The 24,234-nt window shown below is 41.8% G+C and overlaps 2 protein-coding genes across 5 annotated transcripts in view; both read left to right on the top strand.

The window, feature by feature from the left end:
* The window catches only part of espn (espin), a 28,178-nt gene extending 4,056 nt beyond the window's left edge, over positions 1 to 24,122 (top strand). The window contains exons 1-14 of one of the 4 annotated variants that reach the window (XM_053848329.1): positions 79 to 96; positions 923 to 1,109; positions 1,187 to 1,369; positions 1,762 to 1,893; positions 2,623 to 2,878; positions 3,506 to 3,789; positions 7,708 to 7,869; positions 11,461 to 11,698; positions 12,592 to 12,639; positions 15,771 to 15,916; positions 16,051 to 16,428; positions 21,920 to 21,999; positions 22,589 to 22,609; positions 22,837 to 24,122. In XM_053848329.1, the coding sequence (XP_053704304.1) occupies positions 1,053 to 1,109; positions 1,187 to 1,369; positions 1,762 to 1,893; positions 2,623 to 2,878; positions 3,506 to 3,789; positions 7,708 to 7,869; positions 11,461 to 11,698; positions 12,592 to 12,639; positions 15,771 to 15,916; positions 16,051 to 16,428; positions 21,920 to 21,999; positions 22,589 to 22,609; positions 22,837 to 22,984 (2,133 nt within the window). In that variant the 5' untranslated portion in view covers positions 79 to 96; positions 923 to 1,052 and the 3' untranslated portion in view covers positions 22,985 to 24,122. Of the gene's footprint in view, positions 1 to 78; positions 97 to 922; positions 1,110 to 1,186; positions 1,370 to 1,761; positions 1,894 to 2,622; positions 2,879 to 3,505; positions 3,790 to 7,707; positions 7,870 to 11,460; positions 11,699 to 12,591; positions 12,640 to 15,770; positions 15,917 to 16,050; positions 16,429 to 21,919; positions 22,000 to 22,588; positions 22,610 to 22,836 lie in introns of those variants that run through there. The other 3 variants (XM_053848328.1, XM_053848326.1, XM_053848327.1) reach the window with 3 other exon arrangements.
* Positions 16,440 to 21,913, top strand: LOC128749098 (espin-like protein). The gene has a single exon (XM_053848331.1). It carries the CDS (start codon positions 17,440 to 17,442, stop codon positions 19,384 to 19,386), a length of 1,947 nt encoding a protein of 648 aa, XP_053704306.1. The 5' UTR covers positions 16,440 to 17,439; the 3' UTR covers positions 19,387 to 21,913.
* Positions 24,123 to 24,234: the final 112 nt, after the last annotated feature.

The following is a 24,234-nucleotide window of genomic DNA, read 5'->3' as shown; positions in this document are numbered from 1 at the left end:
ATCGTAGCTGAGCCTGAAATGACACATTCATCCGGCGTTACGCGTCGGCGCTGAAAGGGAAAGGTCGACAGGGTCATGTTTGTGTCTACACTACCCGTAAGCCCCACCTTATTTTGCTCCCACTCACGTCCACCTTGGCCCGTGGCAACCCTCATTTAAGCACGAGCTAGCCGGGCAAAGCCAATGGAGGGTTAATCTTCTTAGAAGACTGATGGCTCATTTGTCAGTGTCCAAATAAAGAACCACCTTATAGGATTTATTAGAGACATGCCTGTTCACTCTGTGACCCCCTACTGGGGTTGGAGGATCGGGGACAAGAAGAGATACAGGAAAACTATGATCCAGTCCTAAGAGGAAATGCAGATAGTGGGATTTGGCTCAGCGTTACCTCCGTCTGCTCTGGAAATAGCTCTATGATGACATTGATAAAGGTTGACGCCAGACTGTCACCAACCAGCTAAAATATTCTAGATGACATTTTGTCGGACTTTTTTGGAAACTTCCTTCAGCCTGTGTATGTCTTGTTCTGGCCTAAGAGTGTATCCTCTCTATGTTTGCGTAGGTTTCCATTCATCCAGGTCACCGTACTTAGAGGGTTTAAATAACTGGACTTAGGTTTTGACAATGGAGAAGGCATCCAAGTGTGTTTTCATGGAGAGCTTGCACAGCAGGGGTTCCAGCTAAGCGCTCTTTGAAAGGGCAGGACGCCAAAAGCAAAGGTCCAAGATGGTTCGAATTGAAGTTATGCCTGAGCTGATATCAAATAATTTTATCAGATGTTCACACTGGAACTGAATTATTTTAAAGCTAGCTGAAGTCATGCTGTTATGGTGTATTTATATTTTTTTCATTAATAGCCCGTTTTAGCTACACTTTCTACAGTGTTTACCTGCGCAGTTTATTTACAACCGTTTTCTGTCAGTCTTGTCAACTCTCAGACGAAGAATGGTGCCACACCCCTCTACCTGGCCTGTCAGGAGGGTCACCTTGAAATCGTCCAGTACCTGGTCAAAGATTGCGGGGCAGATCCAAGCACCAGGGCCAATGATGGGATGACGTCCCTCCATGCTGCTGCTCAAATGGGCCACAACACAGTCATCGTCTGGCTGGTCAGCAAAAATCTAAAAAAATGAACTCCTGTAATGCAGTGTTAATTGATATTTTTTACTTCCTCACGCACTTTCAGATGAGCTTTGCCGAGATCAGCCTGGCAGACAGGGACGGTGACGGAGCGACAGCCATGCACTTTGCCGCCAGCCGTGGTCACGCAAAGGTTCTCAGCTGGTTGCTGCTGCACGGTGGTGATATTGTCACTGACAACTGGGGAGGGACTCCTCTCCATGACGCTGCTGAGAATGGAGAACTAGAGGTATATGCATTGATGTATTGGATCATTGTTGGAGGTGTGGATCTAATTTTCTCCTGTACCTCCGCACCAACCATCTGCTTTGAATGGACAATCTGTAGCTGCCATTTTTGGTTTGTTGTGACCAACTGCTTTGACTACAACACAGAAGTCTGGTCAGCTAACGGAGCACCAGCTGGTTTGAGCCCCATAAGAATTCAGTTGTCATTGCTTTTTCTGGTGTTGGAGAAACACAGATATATTAGATTTTCGCACATCAAATGGTTGAGAAGGCCACTATGAAACGCATTCTGTCTGTGACCATGTTGTGTTGCTGTCATTCTTGTCTTTTAATGGTCTTAAAATTGTCTGAAATTACATGAGCACTTGACCTAATATTTTCATCTGTTCTGCAGTGCTGTCAAATTCTAGTTGTCAACGGAGTGGACCTTGGTATCAGGGACCAGGACGGGTTCACAGCGGCAGATCTGGCCGAGTACAACGGACACACGCAGTGTGCAAAGTATCTCCGCACCGTTGAAAACATGGTGAGCCGTTATTTACAAGACAGTTGCATCATATTTGTGTAATATGCCAGAAAAGCCGCATTGTTATTACTGTGTAAGAACACGAGCTCGAGGTATTTTTATGTTCAACTTGTCTGGGAAGATATTTTTCTGAATTAGTGACCACAGAAGTCTGTAAGCTGAAATGTTTACGTCTCGTCCACAGCTGACACATGACGCCATTCCTCACCCGAACCTGTTATTACAATGTACTGACACTAATTGGACCAATGGGATCAATTCACCTATAGCTGAAAACAAGGATATATGTGACAGTGGTGCCCGTATATCCCCCTGTCTTGCTTGGAGAATAATAAATAATGTGAAAGATGCTACATTATGATGACCTTTAAGGGCGACTTTTGTCATGAAGAAGATTAAGATTATAGTCATAGCATTTGAGTGTAACTATACCAACCAACCATTCTGCTCTTCTCATGGTCGATGTTGTGCTCTATAAAGACTAGAAATGCTGGAATATTTCCATCTATCGATGTTCCAATACCCCTTTGGGACTTACATGGAACAACAAGCATCTTGCTTTATGGGAAACAAATTTCTCTGTCCTGTTCTAACGCCCCTGAGACACACTCAGGTGTGGCAGCCTTTCACCGCCTTTCTGAGCAGCTGTTAGTCTTTACTTTGGAGTCATTTCACATCATCTCAGAGAGATATTTACTGTAAGTGATTGTTATCTTGTGTGTTCGCCAGAGTGTGGAGCATCGTGTATTGTCCAGAGATCCGTCGACAGACCTTGAGTACAAGCAGCAGGACTCAGGACTGTCGTCTCCAAACACCACCATGCCCCCAGCCACTCAGCCAGCGCACTTTGACATCAGCTCCCCGTCCAGCTCACTGTCCAACTACGACTCTGCGAACTCCAGCCAGTCCAGCACGGGAGAGAAGAGGAGCAGCCTGACAACAACACGAGGTCCACTCGGTCAGCTTCACACAGTAGCACACACAGGTAGTCCTCGAGTGGGGAAATGTCACTGTCGCAAGCCAGATTTCAATCCTCAAAATACAGGGACCTGAAGCCATGTTTGAATGGTATTGGAGCAATAGAGTGCATAATTGAAGGCTCCAAATTGTCCACACAAATTACTTTAATTGATAATGAATTTGTATATTTGGGAAAAATTTTATGCCTCTTTTTCAGTCATTTTAATCAAATCCTTTTGTCATTTGGTTAAAAAACATATGCCATATATTGATTTTTTTTTCCATATACATATATACACATATATTGAAATGTTGATATAATAGAAATAATTCCAACCTATAAAATTTACAATATCCAGGAGAGAAATGTGTGAAATATCCATAAATATCAAATATCGAAATCAAATATCAAAGAAACAACAATTGAGCTGTGATGACTCACACAGCAAGCTGTGCTCAATTGAAAATGATAAAACTGTAAAGAAAAGAAATAAATATTTCCCTCATTATTGCAAAATGATGACGTGTATTTGGGATTAGCATCAGTTAGCATGGTGCTGCACCCTGGTGGTTCAAATGCAAATGTTCGTTTTAAAGCTTCTGGTGAATAAAAACAACTGTGTCCATTGTAAAATACTTCTCCTTCATGCAGGCGCGTCTGAGTCGGCCATCTCAGACATGCAGGCTTACATGGACATGTTAAACCCCGATATTGACTCTGACTCATCTCGGAAGAAGGAAATCTCCGGCGATGCAAAGCTGCCTCCTCCTCCCACCTTTCCACCCCCGCCTCCACCTCAGTCCCCCCCCACGCCTCCTCCGCCCCCGAGTTACCCCGCACCCAAGCCCCCTCAGGAGCCCACATCAGCCGAGTTCCTGAAGGTGAAAAGCAACCTGCGCCACGTGGAGAGCTGCAGCAGCAGCAGCAAGAAGGAGGTGAGAAACACCACAAGTGTGTTTGCATGAGCGTTTGGATCATCTGTGCAGGAAACAGGGTGCATATTTGTGATAAACCGCTCCCCCCCACCACCACCACCCTTGTGCCCCATCAGTTGTGTAACGCACAGCGCACAAAGATGTTTTTGTTCCAGCCATGCTAACAAGACAAACAACCATGCTCATTACTGGAGTTGACACGCCATGCTGGATGGGAGAGGTTCCATCAGAATCCCAGTAATAATCTGGCCTCAGATCACTCAAACACAGGTTACAAGCGATAGAAGCAAGGAGGAATATCTGTATCTCTATCTTCTATCTAGTTCCAACCATCAGACAAGCAATACTTCATCTTTAAATCAGATTTGCTTTATCATGATCAAAATTTGAAAGGTTAAACTCAGGTAATAACCATGTAATTAAATGGTTCTCATTACTACTTTGTTGGGTTCAAAATGTTAGCCACTTCCATCTTAAATGCTTTGACATTAATTCTGAAGCAAGGAGGAAAATCTGTATTTTGGATAGAACATTTTGTTGGTTCAAGACATCAAAGGAGTAAACTGATCCTGGTTCTCACTCAAGATTCAACAGACTGGGGTCACCGAGTTTGTGCTTCTATCTAGTTCCAACCATCAGACAAGCAATACTTCATCTTTAAATCAGATTTGCTTTATCATGATCAAAATTTGAAAGGTTAAACTCAGGTAATAACCATGTAATTAAATGGTTCTCATTACTACTTTGTTGGGTTCAAAATGTTAGCCACTTCCATCTTAAGTGCTTTGACATTAATTCTGAAGCAAGGAGGAAAATCTGTATTTTGGATAGAACATTTTGTGGGTTCGAGACATCAAAGGAGCAAACTGATCTTGGTTCTCACTCAAGATTCAACAGACTGGGGTCACCGAGTTTGTGCTTCTATCTAGTTCCAACCATCAGACAAGCAATACTTCATCTTTAAATCAGATTTGCTTTATTATGATCAAAATTTGAAAGGTTAAACTCAGGTAATAACCATGTAATTAAATGGTTCTCATTACTACTTTGTTGGGTTCAAAATGTTAGCCACTTCCATCTTAAGTGCTTTGACATTAATTCTGAAGCAAGGAGGAAAATCTGTATTTTGGATAGAACATTTTGTGGGTTCGAGACATCAAAGGAGCAAACTGATCTTGGTTCTCACTCAAGATTCAACAGACTGGGGTCACCGAGTTTGTGCTTCTATCTAGTTCCAACCATCAGACAAGCAATACTTCATCTTTAAATCAGATTTGCTTTATCATGATCAAAATTTTAAAGGTTAAACTCAGGTAATAACTGTGTAATTAAATGGTTCTTATTACTACTTTGTTGGGTTCAAAATGTTAGACACTTCCATCTTAAGTGCTTTGACATTAATTCTGAAGCAAGGAGGAAAATCTGTATTTTGGATAGAACATTTTGTTGGTTCGAGACATCAAAGGAGTAAACTGATCCTGGTTCTCACTCAAGATTCAACAGACTGGGGTCACCGAGTTTGTGCTTCTATCTAGTTCCAACCATCAGACAAGCAATACTTCATCTTTAAATCAGATTTGCTTTATTATGATCAAAATTTTAAAGGTTAAACTCAGGTAATAACTATGTAATTAAATGGTTCTTATTACTACTTTGTTGGGTTCAAAATGTTAGCCACTTCCAGCTTAAGTGCTTTGACATTAATTCAGAATTTGATCATTTATTTTTAAATTTGTTTTCCTAATAAATTATTGAAAATGTAAAGTGAGTCTGTGGACGCACACGACATCATTGATCCTATATTGTAACTAAGCAAGGAATGTCGCACAGTGTAAAAAAGTCGGTATTTCAAAGGTTTAAAATAGTATTTTCAAATAAAACTTTGCATAACTACAAAGTGTCAATGAAGGAATACATTTTTACATTTGTTTATTTTTTGTGGTGCCTCATAACCTTTATAAAAGTAATAAATATGGATGTCTCCTAAAAGAAATCACACAAAGGAGTGAGAGGAATAAAAAACAGAAAAAAACAGATTTTTTTTTTTCGTTTTAACACTGAGTTGATGGAGGTGAGTTTGTGTCTCGTCCCATCGCTACGGTCCGTCATGGGGAGGCGAGGTTTTAATTAGCCCTGCCACTGCTCCACCTCGGAGGCCAGCTCCCAGCGGGTTCTCATTAACAATTTAGTCTAAGCTTCTTCTTCTTGGAACTTGGAGCACACACGCTCTATAAACATTGTAAATAAAGCTGTCCATCCTGGTCGCCGTAGCAACATGGAACATTAACCTCCTGAATAAAACCATCCTGCACTGACTGTGTGCACATTTCTGGTGACTCAAGAGTTTGTATATTCCAGTCATTACCTGTCGAGTCACCTCATTTGTCTGCATTTGCCTCAAATGTTTTGTCTGCAGCTGCCAAACAAATGGATGCTTTGCCTTTTATATATTCATTCTTTCAACATGTGACGTTCTCTGCTGGAGTGACACCAACATTTCTAAGCAATGTGGGACAAATTCAGGAGAATTTATCTTCACTATTTCTGAAGACTTATGCGTGTAATGGTTCGCGCCTTGTTGCTGGATCTTTATGTTTTGCATAAAAAGCACGGGGCCGGGGTGGGGAGTGGTTCGAATGAAGTCTACCGGTGACATCACTGCAGATAGTTTATTGATGAGGCCGGTGGGTAAACCGAGACTGCGGGTAGAGTGACAGGTGTAGCGCAGAGCGGAGGAGAGGAAGGTCTAGATCTGGTGACAGCATCTCTCGCTGCCGGTTTGTTTTATCTGTGGAGACTGGAGGTGAGCTCCTGGAGAGGACTTTTGAGCAGGTAAGTTGTTACAAGACAACAAGGCAGCAGTAAGATTTAGATTTTCTCAATACGATGATGTGATCTAGATTTGAATAGTCAAGAATGACTGCAAATTAATGTGGCAGACCGTGAGATTGTAATGCTGGGATCACAGTGTGGGAAAAACTAAAAGCATTTTGTGTTGTATTTCAAGGTGAAAGGCCGGAGGAAAGGAGTGGCAGGATTATAATGTGTTAAATATGTGAAATATGTCAGTTAAAAATTGTCATGCTTTGGTCAGACTAAATCATTTTCAACATGCTAAACACTTACTTAACTTGGTATAAGCTGTGCTGGATCATAAAACTTTAAAGAGAGAAAGTACTCATGGTTCTGAGTGCAAGTATCGGCTGCATGTGTGAATGTTGTGAGGAGAATAATGCGGCGAAAAGCCTCTTCAACGTTCTAAAGCGTGCCCACCTCCCAGGAGGTTGACAATCAAACCATCTGTAGCGCAGCCCTGCTCACATTACACTCCCACCTGAGGACTACCGAGTACAACACTTTACGAGCCCATGAGAACGTAGAACACGACACCACAAAAGGGAGAGGTCAGGGGTCACATGGCCATGACTTCCCTTTTCGAGTTAATAATGGACATCTCTTTTGTGTGTGTGTCACTTTCGTCTTTGTTCAGTAGGACTTTTGAGGAAGCCGCTTGTTTGCTCAGCATTTAGGGTCATTTTATATCCATTCATCTAACAAAAGTATGTTTACTAGCAATGACAAAAGAGGAAAAGGTAGTCTTTGTCATGCACATTTTGAAATCAACAGTCCAATTTGTGGCTGACAGTCATTCTGAATTGTATGGTATGACATAGAACCCCCAGTGTTTTAGGGGAACTCAATAAAGCCTTGTTCTCTTATTAAAATTAAGCAGCTCTGGTCAGTTAAACGCAGTAATCTGGCAGAAAAGCCGACTTACTCTGTGTGCCGTGCCACACATTCCGATGAGAATTAAAACTGTGTGATATTAAAATTCTGCCATGAAAGTTTAACGTTTTTTTTGTGTATAAATTATTGTTGCACATTGTACTTGTATTGATTCACTTTTTTTTGGCTCAGAAACTGTTGGCGGGAGATCAGCACGAGAAGCTGCGGCGCGTGGATTCCAACAGAAAGTCCAGGAGTTTCAGCAAGCAGCCCAGCACTGGGGACTACTACAAAAACCTGGGCAGCGACACAGCCGAGCCCCGGGGGAGCAAAGTCATGGCGCCCAATGAGGAGGCAAGGCATCATTGTGTTTCATGCCAAACAAAACAAACTTAAACAATATCTCCCATTTCTGGCAGAGAATGAAATAGATATACGAGCCTGCACCTCTACTCCCATTTTCCAAGTGCCATTAGCATCACTGTGTACCTTTTGAGTTTCTTTCATAGTTCTTTATTTCATTGTGACCTAATTTACCTCTATCACTTGTAAATTCCAAGTGTCCTACTTGGAAATAAGGTTTCTGAACTTCAAAGGATTTCATCCGCATTCGGATTGTTACTGGTGTTTAAGTTATCATAACTTTTCTGAAGATAATCCGATTCCTTTCAACAATAATCTACTGTTGCCATTTTATATTATTAGGATAAGAGGCACCTCAGCAATGGTTGTGCAAGAAATACATATAAGTAGGGATCATTTGACTGACAGTAAAATTACAGAAAAAAAATTGATGATGATTTTCGATGACTTTATTCTGACTTTGGTTATGTTAGTGTTAGGTGTCAGGGTGAGAATAGCTATGTCAAAATGTTAGATTTATTCGTGCCTTATTTTGTATTGCACCTTTGAGAACCATGTACCTCCACCGAGAACCATCAGAGCTCATGGCAAACATGCTGCAAGGGTAGAGGATAAAATCAAAGTCAGTCAGCTTTTCTTCAAATCATTTTCAAACATGTATTAAAGGCAATGGAGGAAAGCAGACTCAAGATTCATTTGATGCCATTTGTGGACACTTGTGAGACACACTACTAGTCAAATAACTTCATTTTATTCATCCGTTATTTAACCGCAGAACTAAAGCATTCTCTCTGAGAACAAGTGAGCCTTCTGTAGAGCCACCCTGTCTTTATATTTTAGAACAACATATTTTATTTTGCTCGGTTCAGTGTTGACAATAATAGATAAGAAGATACTTCCTGTAGGGCTCCTACAGAGTTTGTTTTGGTTTAGATTTTTTTGCGGTATGGGAAACAGCTTATAGAAAATGTTTCGACGACTGACTGCAATTATGAAATGTTTTTCCAAATTAATATATAATGTTTAAGAATTTTGTAGTAGCCTGATAATTAAGGCGTAATGACAAATGAAGGACTTGGTTTGTGCCTTTAAAATGATCTCATAATAACATCTCAGTTGTTCACGTATGTGTGCGCTGTTAAAAACTAAAAATAAACGTTAAAAAAACAGTTTAAGCTCTTTGTTTTATTTAGCTCAACGATTGAGCTGAGGGAGGCTCCACTTTAGGTGTGACTGATGATTAGAATATGATGCCACAGAGGACCATCAAGGCGTGGCACTCTGTATCGGACAGTTTTACAGTTTACTTTTTCAGTTTTAGATGTCAAAAGTCATAAGATGAAGCCACAATTATCCCTCGCTGGGTGAGGTTTTTGTAACTGATGTTGTGTTGGTATCAGATTACCGCAGTGATGTCAGTATTTGCCTGTTCGATAAGCTACACAGCATGTTACATAAGCTCAGATCTTTTGTTTGTGACCTGATGCAAACTGCGCCCCTCATTTCCATCCATTCCATCCAGCCCTCACCCTCTTGTGTAAACGTTTCAGGAAGCTGCCAAACAGCAAACGGCTCACAATTGGACAAAGAATGAGAGGGATGCTTTTTCTGATCTGTGTTGTCTGTCCAAACAAATTTGTCATGAAACAGACATTAGACGTGCCCATTGTTCACTGTTAGCCATGTTCTGGATTATTAACTATATTCATTTCCAAAGCTAATAGGTCATTTATAAAATCAAAATAGAATTCAGAGCATTTTTCTAGTTTTCTTCTGTGGCCATTTTTACGGAAGAGGATGAGGGCCAGTGAAGAAAAAAATTCTGTCAGAATTCTGACTTTAATCTCAGAATTCTAACTTTTAAGTGAGAATTCTGACTATTTTTTCTCAGATTTCTGACTTTAAAGTGAGAATTCTGACATTTTTCTGAGATTTCTGACTTTAAAGAGAGAATTCTGACTTTTTTTTAGAATTCTTTTTTCTCAGAATTCTGACTTTAAAGTGAGAATTCTTTTTTCTCAGTCTTAAAGTAAGAATTCAGACTTTTTTCAGATTTCTTACTTTAAACAGCAGTCTGATGTTTCCCGCCCTACAATTCATTGCTCAACGTCACAAAGTAAAAATTCTGAGATTAAAGTCAGAATTCTCACTTTAAAGTCACAATTCTGAGGGAAAAAAAGTCAGAATTCTGAGGAAAAAGTCTGAATTCTCAATTTAAAGTCAGAATTCTCAGGAAAAAGTCCGAATTCTCAATTTAAAGTCAGAATTCTGAGAAAATTTAATTCAGAATTCTGAGATTAAAGTCAGAACTCTAAGAAAAAAAAGTCAGAATTCTGAGAAAAAAACTGAGAAAAAAAAGTCCGAATTCTGAGATTAAAGTCAGAATTCTGAGATTAAAGGCAGAATTCTGCCAATTTTTCTCTTCACCGGCCCTAATCCTCTTCCATAAATGCATTCTATAGTTGTACAAATCATATTATTATTCATAAGCCATAAATATACAACCGAAAAATGTATTCTTATTATCAATTGTAGCGCACCAATGATAGACGCATACCTACACAGTACCCCACAACATATCCATGACACCCCTTCATGTCCCTGGGGAGGTATTCTTCCAAGCTCCTGGGTGTCAGGAGTGGGGGCTCTCCAGCTGATACATGGTGTAATCCTCATTCAGCCAATTAAAGCCTCAGTGGGGCCCTTTCTGGTCTCGGAGGCTCCCGAGCAGATGGAGCCACTAATCAGCAGCCAGAGCGGCACGTGCCGGCCAGACTCATCTGGACCCCACCCCTTCCCTCCTTTACTCTCTGGGGGGTTTGTGGCGCGGAGGGGGCTGCAATGACATGCACGCGTCTGAGGAATAAAGGAGGGGCGGGTTAGATGTCACGGTCCATTAACTGCCAAAGTTACGGCACGCTTTCAGAACGTGGCATACGCGTGTAGGTGGGGGGGGGGGCTTAAGGTGCTATCACTTGCACTAGCAGATGGCTCCTTTTTCAGACATTTCCCCCAGAGATTAGCTCTTATTAGCTGTTGTTAACTGTGGAGCATTATCTCTTTATGAATCGATTCGAGGGGCAGGAAGCAGAGGGTGTCTGACACTGTTGATACATCTGTCACAGGCTTGAATGCCGTGAGTCAGGCCATTCATTCTGTCCATTCTTATACACATGAGATGAGCAATATTGACGTGGCCTCATATAAAATAAGGCTTCATTGAAGACCTCACTGTTTCAAGGCTTTGAATGGGCACGACTGCCTCACTTGTGCCAGCAAGCCTTGCGTGAACAGACTGCTTTGAAATTGGTCTGATCCGTAGCACCGCTCAACTCTCTTTCCGGGGCAACTTTGTAAATAATAATGACTGACTAATCCGATTCGACGATTTAGAGCTTAATATCTTTCTTTTCCCTCCTGTTTTGTCGAGGCATGCCACAGCTGGTACCACGTTTGTTGTGTGGCAACAACACGGAACACGACACCCGCCACCAATAAGTCGACCACTACATATTAACTTGTCTGAACTATAAAATATATCTATTTATTTGCAAAATAAATGTATTCATTTCGTTCATCCAGGGCTCCGCCATGTTGGAGGAGCCGGCCGACAGCCCGGCATCTGCATCTGAAAATGGCACCACAGACGAGGCCATCCCACCGCCGCCGCCTCCCCCTCCTCCGCCTCCTCCTCCTCCCAACAATCCAATGCCAACGCCTCCTCCACCTCCTCCGCTTCCTCCAGACACGACCACCACCCAGAATCACTCGGCAAGCAGTACGTCTACCCACCAAAGACGCCCATCTTCCTCATCAGGAAGTGAGTGTCGCTCCTCTTTTCCCTGTCCATCCACCTGCACTTCAAATGCATTTCCTTTTCTTTTTGATTTAGTGGTTATGACAAATGAAATTCCTCAGTTTAAATGAACTCAAATAATGAAACAATAAACAATGCTCTATTTTAATCGCACATAAAAAAAAAGACCAGCAGTTGCACCTCAGATAAGTTAAATTATAAATGACTGAGCTGAGGCTTCATTACCCAGAGAACTGGTTTAGGGTTCAGCTATTTTCTTAAGTGCCCTGATACTGCTGCCCCACAGAGCAAAGATCCTTCAGTTGTGCCGTCACTTTCAAGCAAACTCATCAAAACATTTTTTATTTGTGCAGTCACTTTTATAAGTTGATTTTTTATCTCTTCAAGCCACCAGCAAGTTTGCTTTGTATCATACGCTGAAGATTAGGCACAAAAGTACAGATTATTTCCTGAAATTTTGTTGTCAAAATATAGATTTGTCTGTTTATTTCTATCTAAATACACGTTTTATATACCTTTACATTGCTACTCCCTTTATTTTTACACAAATGTCATAGAATTTGTTGAAGTTAAATTGAAATAATGCATTGGCAAATTGAGCCATTACATTTTTCTTGGTGAAAAGTTTTGTTTCATTTTTTTTTTTGCATATAACGCTGAAAACAAAGCCTTCAAAATGGAGATCTCATGCATTGAGGCTGCTGTACACAGAAAGAAAGAATAGAGAGAAAGCAAATAACCAAACTCAGGTGCTAAAATGCAGCATTTAATAACTTTTTATTATCTATTAAGAAGGAGCCTGAACTTCTTCCTGTGTCGTCTCGACCCAGTCTTTTTGCTGTGAATCTCTTCTCTCTGTTTCTCTTCTCATCTTTCCTCACTGCTACCCTGTGAAGGCGGGGAACCTTCTCTTACTGAGGGTGCAGCACTGAGACAGATGAAGAGTAAGTACCCACTGGACTCCTGCTTCAATAGATGTCACACACATCACCTTCAAATTGAAATGTTTTCAGCACACTTATCCTACGTCTCAAAGGTGATCAGGTGACTTGCTATATAACATGTATAAAGTGAAACAATGCTTCCATTTATTTACAGTGAAACATTGTAATATTTACACCCCATTTGTGAGACAATTAGATCGTAAAACATTTACCTCTTTCTTCAAGCGCTTCCTTGTCTTTTATCTCTAAGTACACTCATCAATCCAGACTATTAGTGTAACAAAGTGTTTCAAAGAGACCAATGAATTGAACATTCATGTGAGAGCAGCTGATGGATTTACACACTTGCAGTCAGAGAAACAATGGAGACACAGCAGGTGGCTGTCTGTCTGTCTGTCTGTCTGTCTATCTATCTATCTATCTATCTATCTATCTATCTATCTATCTATCTATCTATCTATCTATCTATCTATCTATCTATCTATCTGTCTGTCTGTCTGTCTGTCTGTCTGTCTGTCTGTCTGTCTGTCTGCCTGCCTGCCTGTCTGTCTGTCTGTCTGTCTATCTATCTATCTATCTATCCGTCTCTCTGTCTGTCTGTTTGTCTATCTGTCTGCCTGTTTGTCTGTCTATCTATCTATCTGTGTCTATCTGTCTATCTATATATTTATCTGTGTCTATCTATCTATCTGTCTGTCTGCCTGTCTGTCGATCTATCTATCCATCTGTCTATCTATCTATCTATCTGTCTATCTATCTATCTATCTATCTATCTATCTATCTATCTATCTATCTATCTATCTGTCTGTCTGTCTGTCTGTCTGCCTGCCTGCCTGTCTGTCTGTCTATCTATCTATCTATCTATCTATCTATCTATCTATCTATCTATCTATCTATCTATCTATCTATCTATCTGTCTCTCTGTCTGTCTGTCTGTCTGTCTGTCTATCTGTCTGCCTGTTTGTCTGTCTATCTATCTATCTATCTATCTATCTATCTATCTATCTATCTGTGTCTATCTGTCTATCTATATATTTATCTGTGTCTGTCTATCTATCTATCTGTCTGTCTGTCTGTCTGTCTGTCTATCTGTCTGCCTGTTTGTCTGTCTATCTATCTATCTATCTATCTATCTATCTATCTATCTATCTATCTATCTATCTGTCTGTCTGTCTGTCTATCTATCTATCTATCTATCTATCTATCTATCTATCTGTCTGTCTATCTATCTATCTATCTATCTATCTATCTGTGTCTGTCTATCTGTCTATCTATATATTTATCTGTGTCTATCTATCTATCTGTCTGTCTGTCTGCCTGTCTGTCTGTCTGCCTGTCTGTCTATCTATCTATCTATCTATCTATCTATCTATTCGTGTTAGTTCATAAGCTGTGGTGCAATAGGGCAGACTAACAAGCCGAGGACCGAAGGGTGCGTGTGTGAAAGAGTGTGTGTGTTTGTGTCTGCCTCGCTGCATGTGTGTTAATTCCTTGCCAGCTTGCCAATGGCTCGCTGTCACTTTCAGTTACCAGTGATTCCTTTAGATTTCCCCCAACTGTGATGATGGCTCTTTATTAGAAACTCTCTCCTCCCAGAGAGAGAGAGAGAGAGAGAGAGGGTGAGCGGGAGAGGGAGTGAGGGAGAGCGAGAGGAGGGGTAGTAGCCTAGTCGGGCTTTTGTGTTCTGGTAGACCTTTGTGGTCGACTCGACAGGAAACATTTTTACAACAGGACTATTTCCAGCTAAATAGAAAATGAGCAGCTCAATGAGGACTTGAGGATATTGTATTCAAAGCTCGAAAGCAGGTGAGGAACTTTTTTCAGAATAAATGTCTATGTCTATTGTTGAATATACTATTGTAAATCATTGACTGCATTAGTATATAAAATGTGTTTTAGCAGAACTGAAATGAGAATTCTAAATAAAAAAAGCGAATTTTTATTTGCACTTTATCAATGTAATATTTACTTGTACATTTAAAAAGATATATTTTCTGTTCTTCTACTCTGAGGTAGTTGAGCAAAGTTCTTTTGCAATGTCATGTCTAGAACAAGTGTTTGTTGGGAGGCTGCATTGTTGACTGTAATCAGCTTAGCGCCCACGAAAGCTGAGTAAATACTTTTAACCACAGACCCAGTTTCTTAAACGTTGAAAAGTTTCTGAGCTTTACCGAGGACCCGTCAGCTGATCCCTTTGATCTGCGGTTGCGTGACTTTTTCTTTGGGTTCACTGTACTGAAATCAGCCTCATAGCTGACCCAGATGATGACGGCCGTGAACTTGGCGACAGAGTTCCCGTCTGGAGGGAGCGAGGTGTGTTTAATGTCTACTGAAAGCGCCAAGGTTTTGTTGCAAATTGGATTTAGCAAGGGTTTGAAAGAGTTTAATTTTAATTTGGAATTGAATGTTGGAGGAGTATGTGGATTTTTAAATGCACTTATTTGAATTAATGTGACATAAATACATCAAAATGAAGCTATTTTAGTGTCAGCACATCTAAAATCTAAATCTTAGTAAAACAATTGGCTACCAGAGTTGATGTTTGAAAAGCTGAGTCACCCACCAGAGACTTCTTCCTACAGTTATAAACGGGAATTAGGCAACATTTAGGTACGTCATTGGGTCAGCTAATTCTAGAGGTTATCTACACACATTGAACTAGAGGGAAAGACGCAACACTATCCCAGAACCAGGAAAGATTACGTCTTTAATCTAGTTTGGAAACATCTCATTCCTGGGAGGAAGAGGCAGGGGTGGACAAGGAAAGCATGGTACTCCTGGAAGATTCTGAACAACATCGTGTTTCATACTTTTTTCTATCATTAAATAAAGTATTCAACTCTGTTTATCCTGCTTGGAATAAACATTCAAACGTCATCATCATCCTCAGTCTGCTGCCACTATGACCCATGAGAGCAAATCACTTTCAAAAACGGTCAGCTCGCTGTCACTGTACGACATGCCTGTGCCTAATCTGATAAAATATTCAACAGTGGTATGCCACCCAACGCCTTCCTCGCTCCCTCTCCTTCATTGTATCTCTGTCACTTTCTCTTTCTCTCCCCTCTCTCTTGCTCCAGTCCGTGCTTCAACCCGGTTTCACTTTCCCTGTTTTTCCTCTCCATCCGTAGGCACAAAATCCTTCAACATGATGTCCCCCACTGGTGACAACTCCGAGCTCCTGGCAGAGATCAAAGCAGGGAAGAGCCTGAAGCCCACTCCTCACAGTAAAGGCTACACCACCGTGTTCTCCAACAGCGGTCCCACTGGCAACAATGTAGGTCCACCATCACCAACACTTTTGAACTCTACTACTGACACAACTTGGAACTCAATGTTCACTCTCTTGATATAATGTGTATAAGTAATACAAACTAGGATATGAGATTGACAGTCGATTTTTTTTTCCAGGGAAGCACCACTTCTCCACCAGAGACTCGTGCTCCCAGCCCACCAGTCAAGCCAGCCTCCCCACCACCATCCCTCACGCCCGTCACCTCTCCGCCCCCCACACCGAGTCCCAGCCCGAGTCCGACCGGGTCTGGATCCTCCAGGACCATGACCACCTCGGCCAGCTTCGAGCAGCTGTCCTCAAACTCCGTGATCAACGGGAACAACGGCGGCAGCACCACGGCGGCCGAGTTGGGGAGAAAGACCAGCCTGGCAGACGTGGAGGCGCTGGTCCCCACTCATGACGAACAAGGAAAAGCCATCCCGGAGTGGAAGAGGCAGGTGATGGTGCGAAAACTCCAGGTGAAAATGCAGGAAGAGGAGGAACACAAGCGCAAGGTAGGCATCCTCAACTGGATTTGCCTTAGCTATCCCATTGGTGTGCCATGAACGGGATAGCTCTGTGTGAGTTTGTGTGTTTGTGACTGTGCATGAGGTTTTGCTCTTCAAACTTTCGGACATGCTTTGTGGCTCAACATTGCGTCCAAGGCAAATTCCCTTATTTATTGTTTTATTGTGTGTCCTAAACTGACCTCATGACAATGGATGGTCATGTCACCACTAGGCCTGACCTTGTTCATAACCTTTACAATCCATTTCAGGGTTCAGAGACCACATTTTAGCCTTCCTTCCAACATATAATATTTTGTGTCAAATTCAAAACAAAACAAAAACATAGCTAGTTGTTCAACATCCTTGCGTGTGGTGCGCTTCTTCTATCCAAGCATGAGTCTCTGATGAAGTTATGGAGTCAGGTTTTGCGGTGTAGTGAGTTGTATTTGATGCCCTTCGCAGCATTAACACACTTGGTTGCGTTGAGTTTCCGCATGGCTTTTGAGCATGAGTCATTTCAAGGTGTTACATGCTGATTCAGTGGTGTGATGCCAGGCCCATTCACACTACCGGCCAACCCCCAACTATAAAGAAGGCCAGCAACTTTTTATTATCGATCTTTATGAGACAGATGTTTCAAAAGTAAATACTCCAAATCTGCATAAGTCATCTCTTCATGTTTGTCTGTGTCAGGTCAGCAATGATGTTGGGTATCTCTGCGTTGACTCAGGTCACCATCAGAACCTCAGTGGGTTTATGTTGGACAATGACAAAGTGCAAAGTTTTCAAAAAGCCATTTCCATTGCACCACTAAATCCATGTAAACCTGTGTGGCCGGATGGATTTGAATTGTTCACACGAGAGAAACCCAGGCCTGAAGGGAACCTTCCCCTCCTCCCTTTCTTCTTGTCCTCTGGTCTCCTTTGACTTTAGTTTGCGGCAAGTGGTCACTACCAACCTCAGGAATGGCACTACTCCCATGTCCACAATGCCATTTTGGGCCCATTCGGGGAGCTGATGACTGAAGAAGACCTCAACCGCATTGAGAAGCAAATAGAAAACCTGCAAGTGATGCACAAAGTTTCCGAAGTGGAGAAGGAACTGGAGCAACTTGAGCAAGAGCTTCACCAGCTTCTGCCGGTTTCGGCCGCCCTCTCTCAGGGGCATTTCTCTGTGAATCCAAAGCAGGTTCATGGCAAGGCGGAGGATCTTCCTGCCTGGTGCAGTAAGATCTCCACTCTGCTCAAGAGTATGGCGATTCTTCTCGCCACTCTTGGAGGTAAACAGATTGACATTCTGGATCTTATATCTTCGGCATATCCTCAAGCAGAAATCTCAACTGGTGGATTGCCTCAGTCTGATCCAGGGGGGTCTGTGAGCAATGGCTTCATTGGCAGGTCCCAGTCCTTCTCAACAAGGGAGGAAGTGGAGAAGGAGATAAAGCAGTGTGGCGTTTCAGTCAAGAACCTCAAAGCTAATTATGAAATCCAGAATCACTCATCAGAAAAGAAGCCAAGCAAAGTGTACAAACGTACCAGGTCCCTCCCTGTTGTAAGCGAGTCTGAGAGTCCTCCTGGATCTGTTGGTGAGGAGCAGAATCCCTGTTCCTCGGCTGACCCCATTCTTGCCCTTGCTAATGGAGACACAGCATCAGCCGAGGGTGCCACGTTAAAGCTTGTTGAGGAGCCAGTCATTGTTGCGTCTCAAGCTCCTATGACGTACACACAAACTGAGATAATGCCTCCATCAAACATCCAAGAGTTCAACCAGGTTCTCTCAACTGACCCGATTTTAAATAATGACCAGCTAACACGAAGTTTGGAAGTGCAGACTGATCTTAGCTACGTCCAGGAGTGCATTGAGATGAGGAAAGAGAGGATTGTCTTCCTGTTCCTCGAGCACTGGCGGAAGTATACCATCTCCGAATCCTATCGGACTAAGTACGCCAGTCGGAGAGGAAGTCATCTGGACATAGGCTGGGCGGAGTATGACCACTTTAGCGGTCAAGTGGGTGTGGAGATGCAGAGCGAAGATGACAAACTCCTGCACTTCATGAAGTCAAAGCAGGTGGTGGGGAATCTCATTGGCCACTGGAGGACGATCATGAGTCAGGTGCCCACGCGACAGATTCGAAGGTTGAGTCGTGCACAGATGATCTACTGGCCGGAGCATTTCCTCCCGCACATCAACGGATCTCCAGTGAACTATGAAAGCCTGACACTGGACCTCTTCATGCTGGGCTACTTTCAGCTGCTGGAAATGAGCATGTCCCGAACCGAGCGCAAGTTTCGACACTTGTTGTGTTACGAGATGTTCGACCGTCTTGGGAGACACAAGTGGGAGGTGATCCGGCAGTTTCACAAGGAGGTAATGGAGGACATTGAGAGAGGGAAAAGAGACTGGGCGGACGGGTTTGAAGACATCAAGTTGAAGTATTTTGGGGATTCAGATGAGGGAGAAGGTGTGATGACAGCGTCTCTGCGCTCCGTGGACACGCCCATTATCCCACCTGAGACACACCCACCTCCACCGCCGTCTCATCCACCTCCGCCTCCTCCCACCCAGCCCATGACTGAACTCTCCTCACAAGAGCCACAGATGGACACTCCTCAACCAACTCCTCCAGCTGGAGGCCATAATGGTGTTTCTGAACATCCCCCCCTTGTGGAGGAGAAGGTTCTGAACGAGTCATGTCAACAAGCTGAAGTCCCCAACGGAGCCAGTTCAGATCCCACTGAATCAACATTGAGACCAACACCTGTGCAAAAGGAGAAGGTGGTTAAAAATGTTCCTCATGTGAGGTTCATGGATGAGCCTCAAGTTGGACTCAGAGAGGATCCTAATGAAGACTCCATCAAGGTGATCTATGAGCTGAAAGAGTTCAGTAATGAGGAGATCATAAGATACATCGACAGGAGCTTCGCCTTCTGGAAAGAAAAGGAAGCAGAGCTTTTCGACATCTAACTGAGGTTTTTAATGGACTGGACTGTTTCGGATGTAATGGAAAACGCATGTAGATCAAGGAACCTGCACAGAGAAGAAGAAACTAATCTGGTGCACCTTTTAGACCATGTCACATGTGGGACTTAAGTGCAGAGCATCCACTTATCTGGACCAACCCTGCTGAGTGGATGATACAGAAGCTGAAAAGAACTAATTGTCATTGAATTAATGCCATATTTAATCGATGAAAAAGTTATTTCGCCATTGACCTTTGGTAGTCTGTTCTGATCCATGCGTTGGAAGTTGGTCACAAGGTCACGTCTGTTGTTCCCCCACCTTTTTACATGTTGAAGAATTCAACTGGATGGGTTTGTCCGCAGGAGTGTGCTTAAATGGAAAACGTCTTTAAGAGCTTTGTTCGGGTTTAAGTTTTCTAAGTAGTTCACAAACAGTTTTGAGACTCTGGCCTCATTGTAACAAACAGATTAGCGTGTGCTAAATAGGAGAAATAAACCGCACCATTTCATTCTTACAGGAGTGTTTGTTTTTAAAAAAAATGTTGCAGTACTTGTGTTAACTTCTTTCTACGTATCTATCTTGGAAATAAAGTTTGTGGAACTTTTTCTGATGACATTTACCATTTTTATTGCAGTGCAACGCGTCTGAGGGTGCGCAGTCAAACACTGAGCTCTTAAACCCTCTGCTCTTTTACAAGCCAGCGGGGACACACACTAGTGTCATAGTGTCTTCAGCAGCGCTCCAGATTACCTGCAAATAAACCTTTAAGCACCCCCTGCTGACATGCTAACTGTGGCTTATGGGAGTCGTAAGGAGGTTACAGAGACTATAACTGACTCAGGCCAAGATTCAGCTTGTCTCAAATCAGAACATTTTAAGGCAAAAAAAAAGGTGGAAAATAAACAGGCTTGTGTAATAAGGTGTTTCTGCTGACAGCTGTTATATTTATAATCTATATTTAGGAATAAATAAAGATAAATCAAATCAAAATAAAAGTTAAATATATAAATATATGCCTCTGGTCAGCTCTGGTCAACGAAAAATATTCATCACAATCCTGAATATAAAACCAGTTTGTATCACAAATTGTCAGCTACCATGTTGTCATGATTTCAAGCTTTTCCGAGTCATGTCACCGCCTCCATTTCAATTCCCAGGGGATTCATGAATTAGATATTGTGGAGATGATCTTACTGAGATAAATGTTTCCCAGTTGAGAGAGTGTAATGGATCTTGTTGAGTCCAAGATGGATGTCCTGGCTAACTCCGATTACCGCATGAGAAAAGAGTGGATCCAGTTACTGTTTGTGCACGCTGACACGGACATCGACCAATAAAACAGTGTCCTGTTCATTCAGAAATGCTCTTCTTTTTTTGTTTGTAAAGAGCAGTGAAAGGATATTGTGGCTTGTGTTTGCTGTTTTAAGTACATATATCAGATCATCAATGCAGCCTCTCGTGATGCCTCAGTGTGACCGCTTGTCATAAAGAAATGACATGAGAGAATTTGTTTGGACAGGACTAATGCTTCATTACACCTTTTCTTCTCCCTGCTCCATTTACCCAACATGAATGTAGAGGATGTCGTCATCTCTAGTTTCCATCAGCACGCTTATTTATTGATGTTTGGTTGTCAAGTGGATGTGGCAGAGCTTTTGTTTCTCTGGAGTGAGAGCCACTTCCTCTCCTATTCTCCTCTCCTATCAAAATAAAACATCATCCAAACACAGGATATGCAGCACCAAGAACATACAGGAGAATACCTTAGAATAATTTCAGCTTTAACTCGGGATGTAACCGGTAAAAATGGGTTGACGCCGTGAAGCCCACATCAGATGTGATACTTCTCATTGACTTAAAAGCCCGAACTCATAAAGGTTCCGTGCCGGGCGGTCTCTCCTGCTGGGGTCCAGTCATGACGTCCCTTCTCACGAATGAGTGGATGAGCAGCATCAGACCCAGTAAAGCTGGGAGCTACTTCTACATCCTAAACATTGACACAAACCGCACCACAGGCATTTCAAATGCAGACACCTGCACCCTGGATGCGCTTACATTTGATGGTGTTATTCTTAATTTTATAATTTATTTGCAAAACTACCCTTATTCATTTTTTAAATGACTGTGCTTCATTTGACGGAACACTTATTCATTGTTTTGTTTACAAAATAGAACACTGCTAGACTGTTTATTTCAGTACATTTAAGTACATCTCTGAACATACAAGCACACCATGATAATTTTAGCCACGATTTGCTTGACATGAAACTAACATTACTTCACTTGGATCATGACTGAAATATACCATGGCACACGACTCATAATAGAGTATACTACACTTATATTATTGTGTGCAATGCTTAGGTTTGAAATTAATTTACGGATCCCTGTTAAACACTGGCTCTCGTGTAATAAATACAGTGATTGGTTTTAATGTAGAAATGTGTTGCACAATTAGAGCAGAAAGCTGTCAAATATTACTGACAAGTTTGGTCCACTATCTCTGTCTCTTCCTTTCTTATCCGTCCTCTTTCAGGCGGAAGAGGAAGCTGCCCGACTGGCATCGATGCCGGCCTGGAGGAGAGACATGATGAAGAAGAAAATGGATGAGGAGAGGTGAGTAACAAATCTGTCTTCTCTGCTGCTGGTTCACGAGTTTGCCTTCTGTGGATACGCAATATATCCACTGTCTCTGCTCAAACCATTGATCAGTGAGGGACTTGTTCGTCTTTTATACTGCTGAACTGACAAGGTTGCTCTTGAGGTGGCGAAAGTGAATAGGCTGAGTGACATCTGTCTTTCACTAAAGGGTAACAGGTTCAATCCCAGATTTGTATAAGACATTAATACCCTGACTACTTTGGGTGCACGTTGGAAAGCGCTCCCAGTGACCACAGTGAATATTTTAGTTTAAATTTTATTGACTAGATCAACGGTTCAATTGTGGTCGGACGACTCTCATAATCTAGAACCGCCTTTTGTACTCCCTTCGTTGGAAGCACCGATGTGTGTTGTGTTATATATAGTCAATAAATGTATAGTTATGATTCATTTGTTCTCATATAAAAAGTGTGCTGTATAAAAGGCTCATTTCTGTCAGTCGTGGAATTTTGACTGGACGTGTGTTATTCTGCTGAATCATGATTGTTGTGTTTATTTTTAGTAAGGTATTTACACCATGTCCCCTTGTTCTTTCGCCCTCCTGATGTGACAGGGAACAAAAGAGGTAAGAGGATCTGAAATGATTTATAAAGACTTACAATTATGACAATCTCTTGTGGCGTTAAAATGAATTACTGACAAGAATAAACTCAATCAAACCTACACTGTTATGTTGCCAATTGCAGGACACGCACATTGATTTTCACTTGTTATTTGAGCTCCATTTTGCTTCTCATTAAATGAGAAATTTGAAGATATTTTTCTAAATAAATCCATCTTTTTTTTTTTCAGAAAAGCCGAAGAGCAGGCCAAACAGGCCAAAGAGATGGAGGAGAAGACGGAGCTGGAGCGACTACGGACTCTGGGCTACGACGAAACCAAGCTAGCGCCATGGCAACGACAAATCATCCTGAAGAAAGGGGATGTAGCCAAACAGTGAACGACCACACCCCACCTCTACCCCACAAGGCCTTCACTGAAGACATCCCCGCTTCCTCACATTTGGCTGTGTAGCTGCATCGTGGACAACAGACCCTGTCTGATTTTTGGGCCACCAAAAACAAAGGACCAGTAGTTACTCTCCAGCTTTTGAGGCTCGGTCTGTCGAACCTGCAACTTCCAGCTCCTAAGTAAAGTCACAAAAACTCTGTCCTTTAGCTGTAAGAGTAGCGGACACTTGCACTGATTGTAACAGAAGAAGAAGCGCTCTTAACTGAATCTACTCATCTGCAAATGTAGAGTAGACCTGTATATGAATAGTGAGGCAGCTTCAGAGAGCCTTTCAGCCATGGAGGGCCAGTAATATATTAATTTATCATCCAATAGCTGCACTGTGGAAAATATCATCCTGTTTTAGATCACATCTGTCTTGCTATCATGCTTTTAGAAGTGCTTTCCGTCATTTTTCAGCCAGAACAATGAGCTTAAAATACACATTTACGTCTGTATCAACAGCTACGCTCGATGTCTGTGGGTTAGAAATACTCTCAAGTAATTTGATTCAAAATTCTGTAGGATGATTATCACCGGGAACAAAATATTTTCTAATTGTGTGTTACTGTGATCATGAATGTGAAGTGTGTGCATGTTGCAAAATGTGGAAGGGGTATGCTTTGGTGTATTGCGTATCATGGTTGTGTTTCAGGCCCCTCAAGTGAAGGCAAAGATGGAGATAAACCAAATGGGACTCAAATTCATAAAGGCCTTTTGGAATAAAGTGTACGACGAGTCATTAAAGGACAGTTATGGAAGCAGTCAGTTAACACATTATGAAATTTGTGAATTTGATTTTCCACTTTCAAATGCATTTACTACATTTATTGAATTAGTCAAATTAATTTGGAATTGAATTCACTTCTGTCCGATGCCATATGACGTTGAAATTGAAAATGATGTCATCATCATTGCCATTTAAGTTTCTATAAATATGAATTGTGTACATAGTGTCCTCTCACAACTGTCTCGTGTCCATTGTGTTTGACATCTTTCAGCCTTTCTTCAATGGATGTTGGCTAAATTCGTGAAAAATTCTATTTTCAGACTGAACAATGAAGAAAATAAATCGAATAATAATCAAATGTTTTGTGTTTGTCTACTGTTTTCTTAAGGATATTATACAGAGTTTACATCCGACTGCTCGAGTAATTGGTTCGTCAAATCTAATTCGTTTATTAGGGTCATTTTTATTTG

The sequence above is a fragment of the Synchiropus splendidus genome, chromosome 18 (assembly GCF_027744825.2).
Source record: "Synchiropus splendidus isolate RoL2022-P1 chromosome 18, RoL_Sspl_1.0, whole genome shotgun sequence".
Lineage (NCBI taxonomy): Eukaryota > Metazoa > Chordata > Actinopteri > Syngnathiformes > Callionymidae > Synchiropus > Synchiropus splendidus.
The sequence above is the reverse complement of the archived record's forward strand: the minus strand, read 5'-3'. Positions and strand labels throughout refer to the sequence as shown.

What these genes read in the sequence shown, in the direction of transcription:
- LOC128749098 (XM_053848331.1), top strand. Translation starts at nt 17,440, where the DNA reads ATGACTGAAGAAGACCTCAACCGCATTGAGAAGCAAATAGAAAACCTG.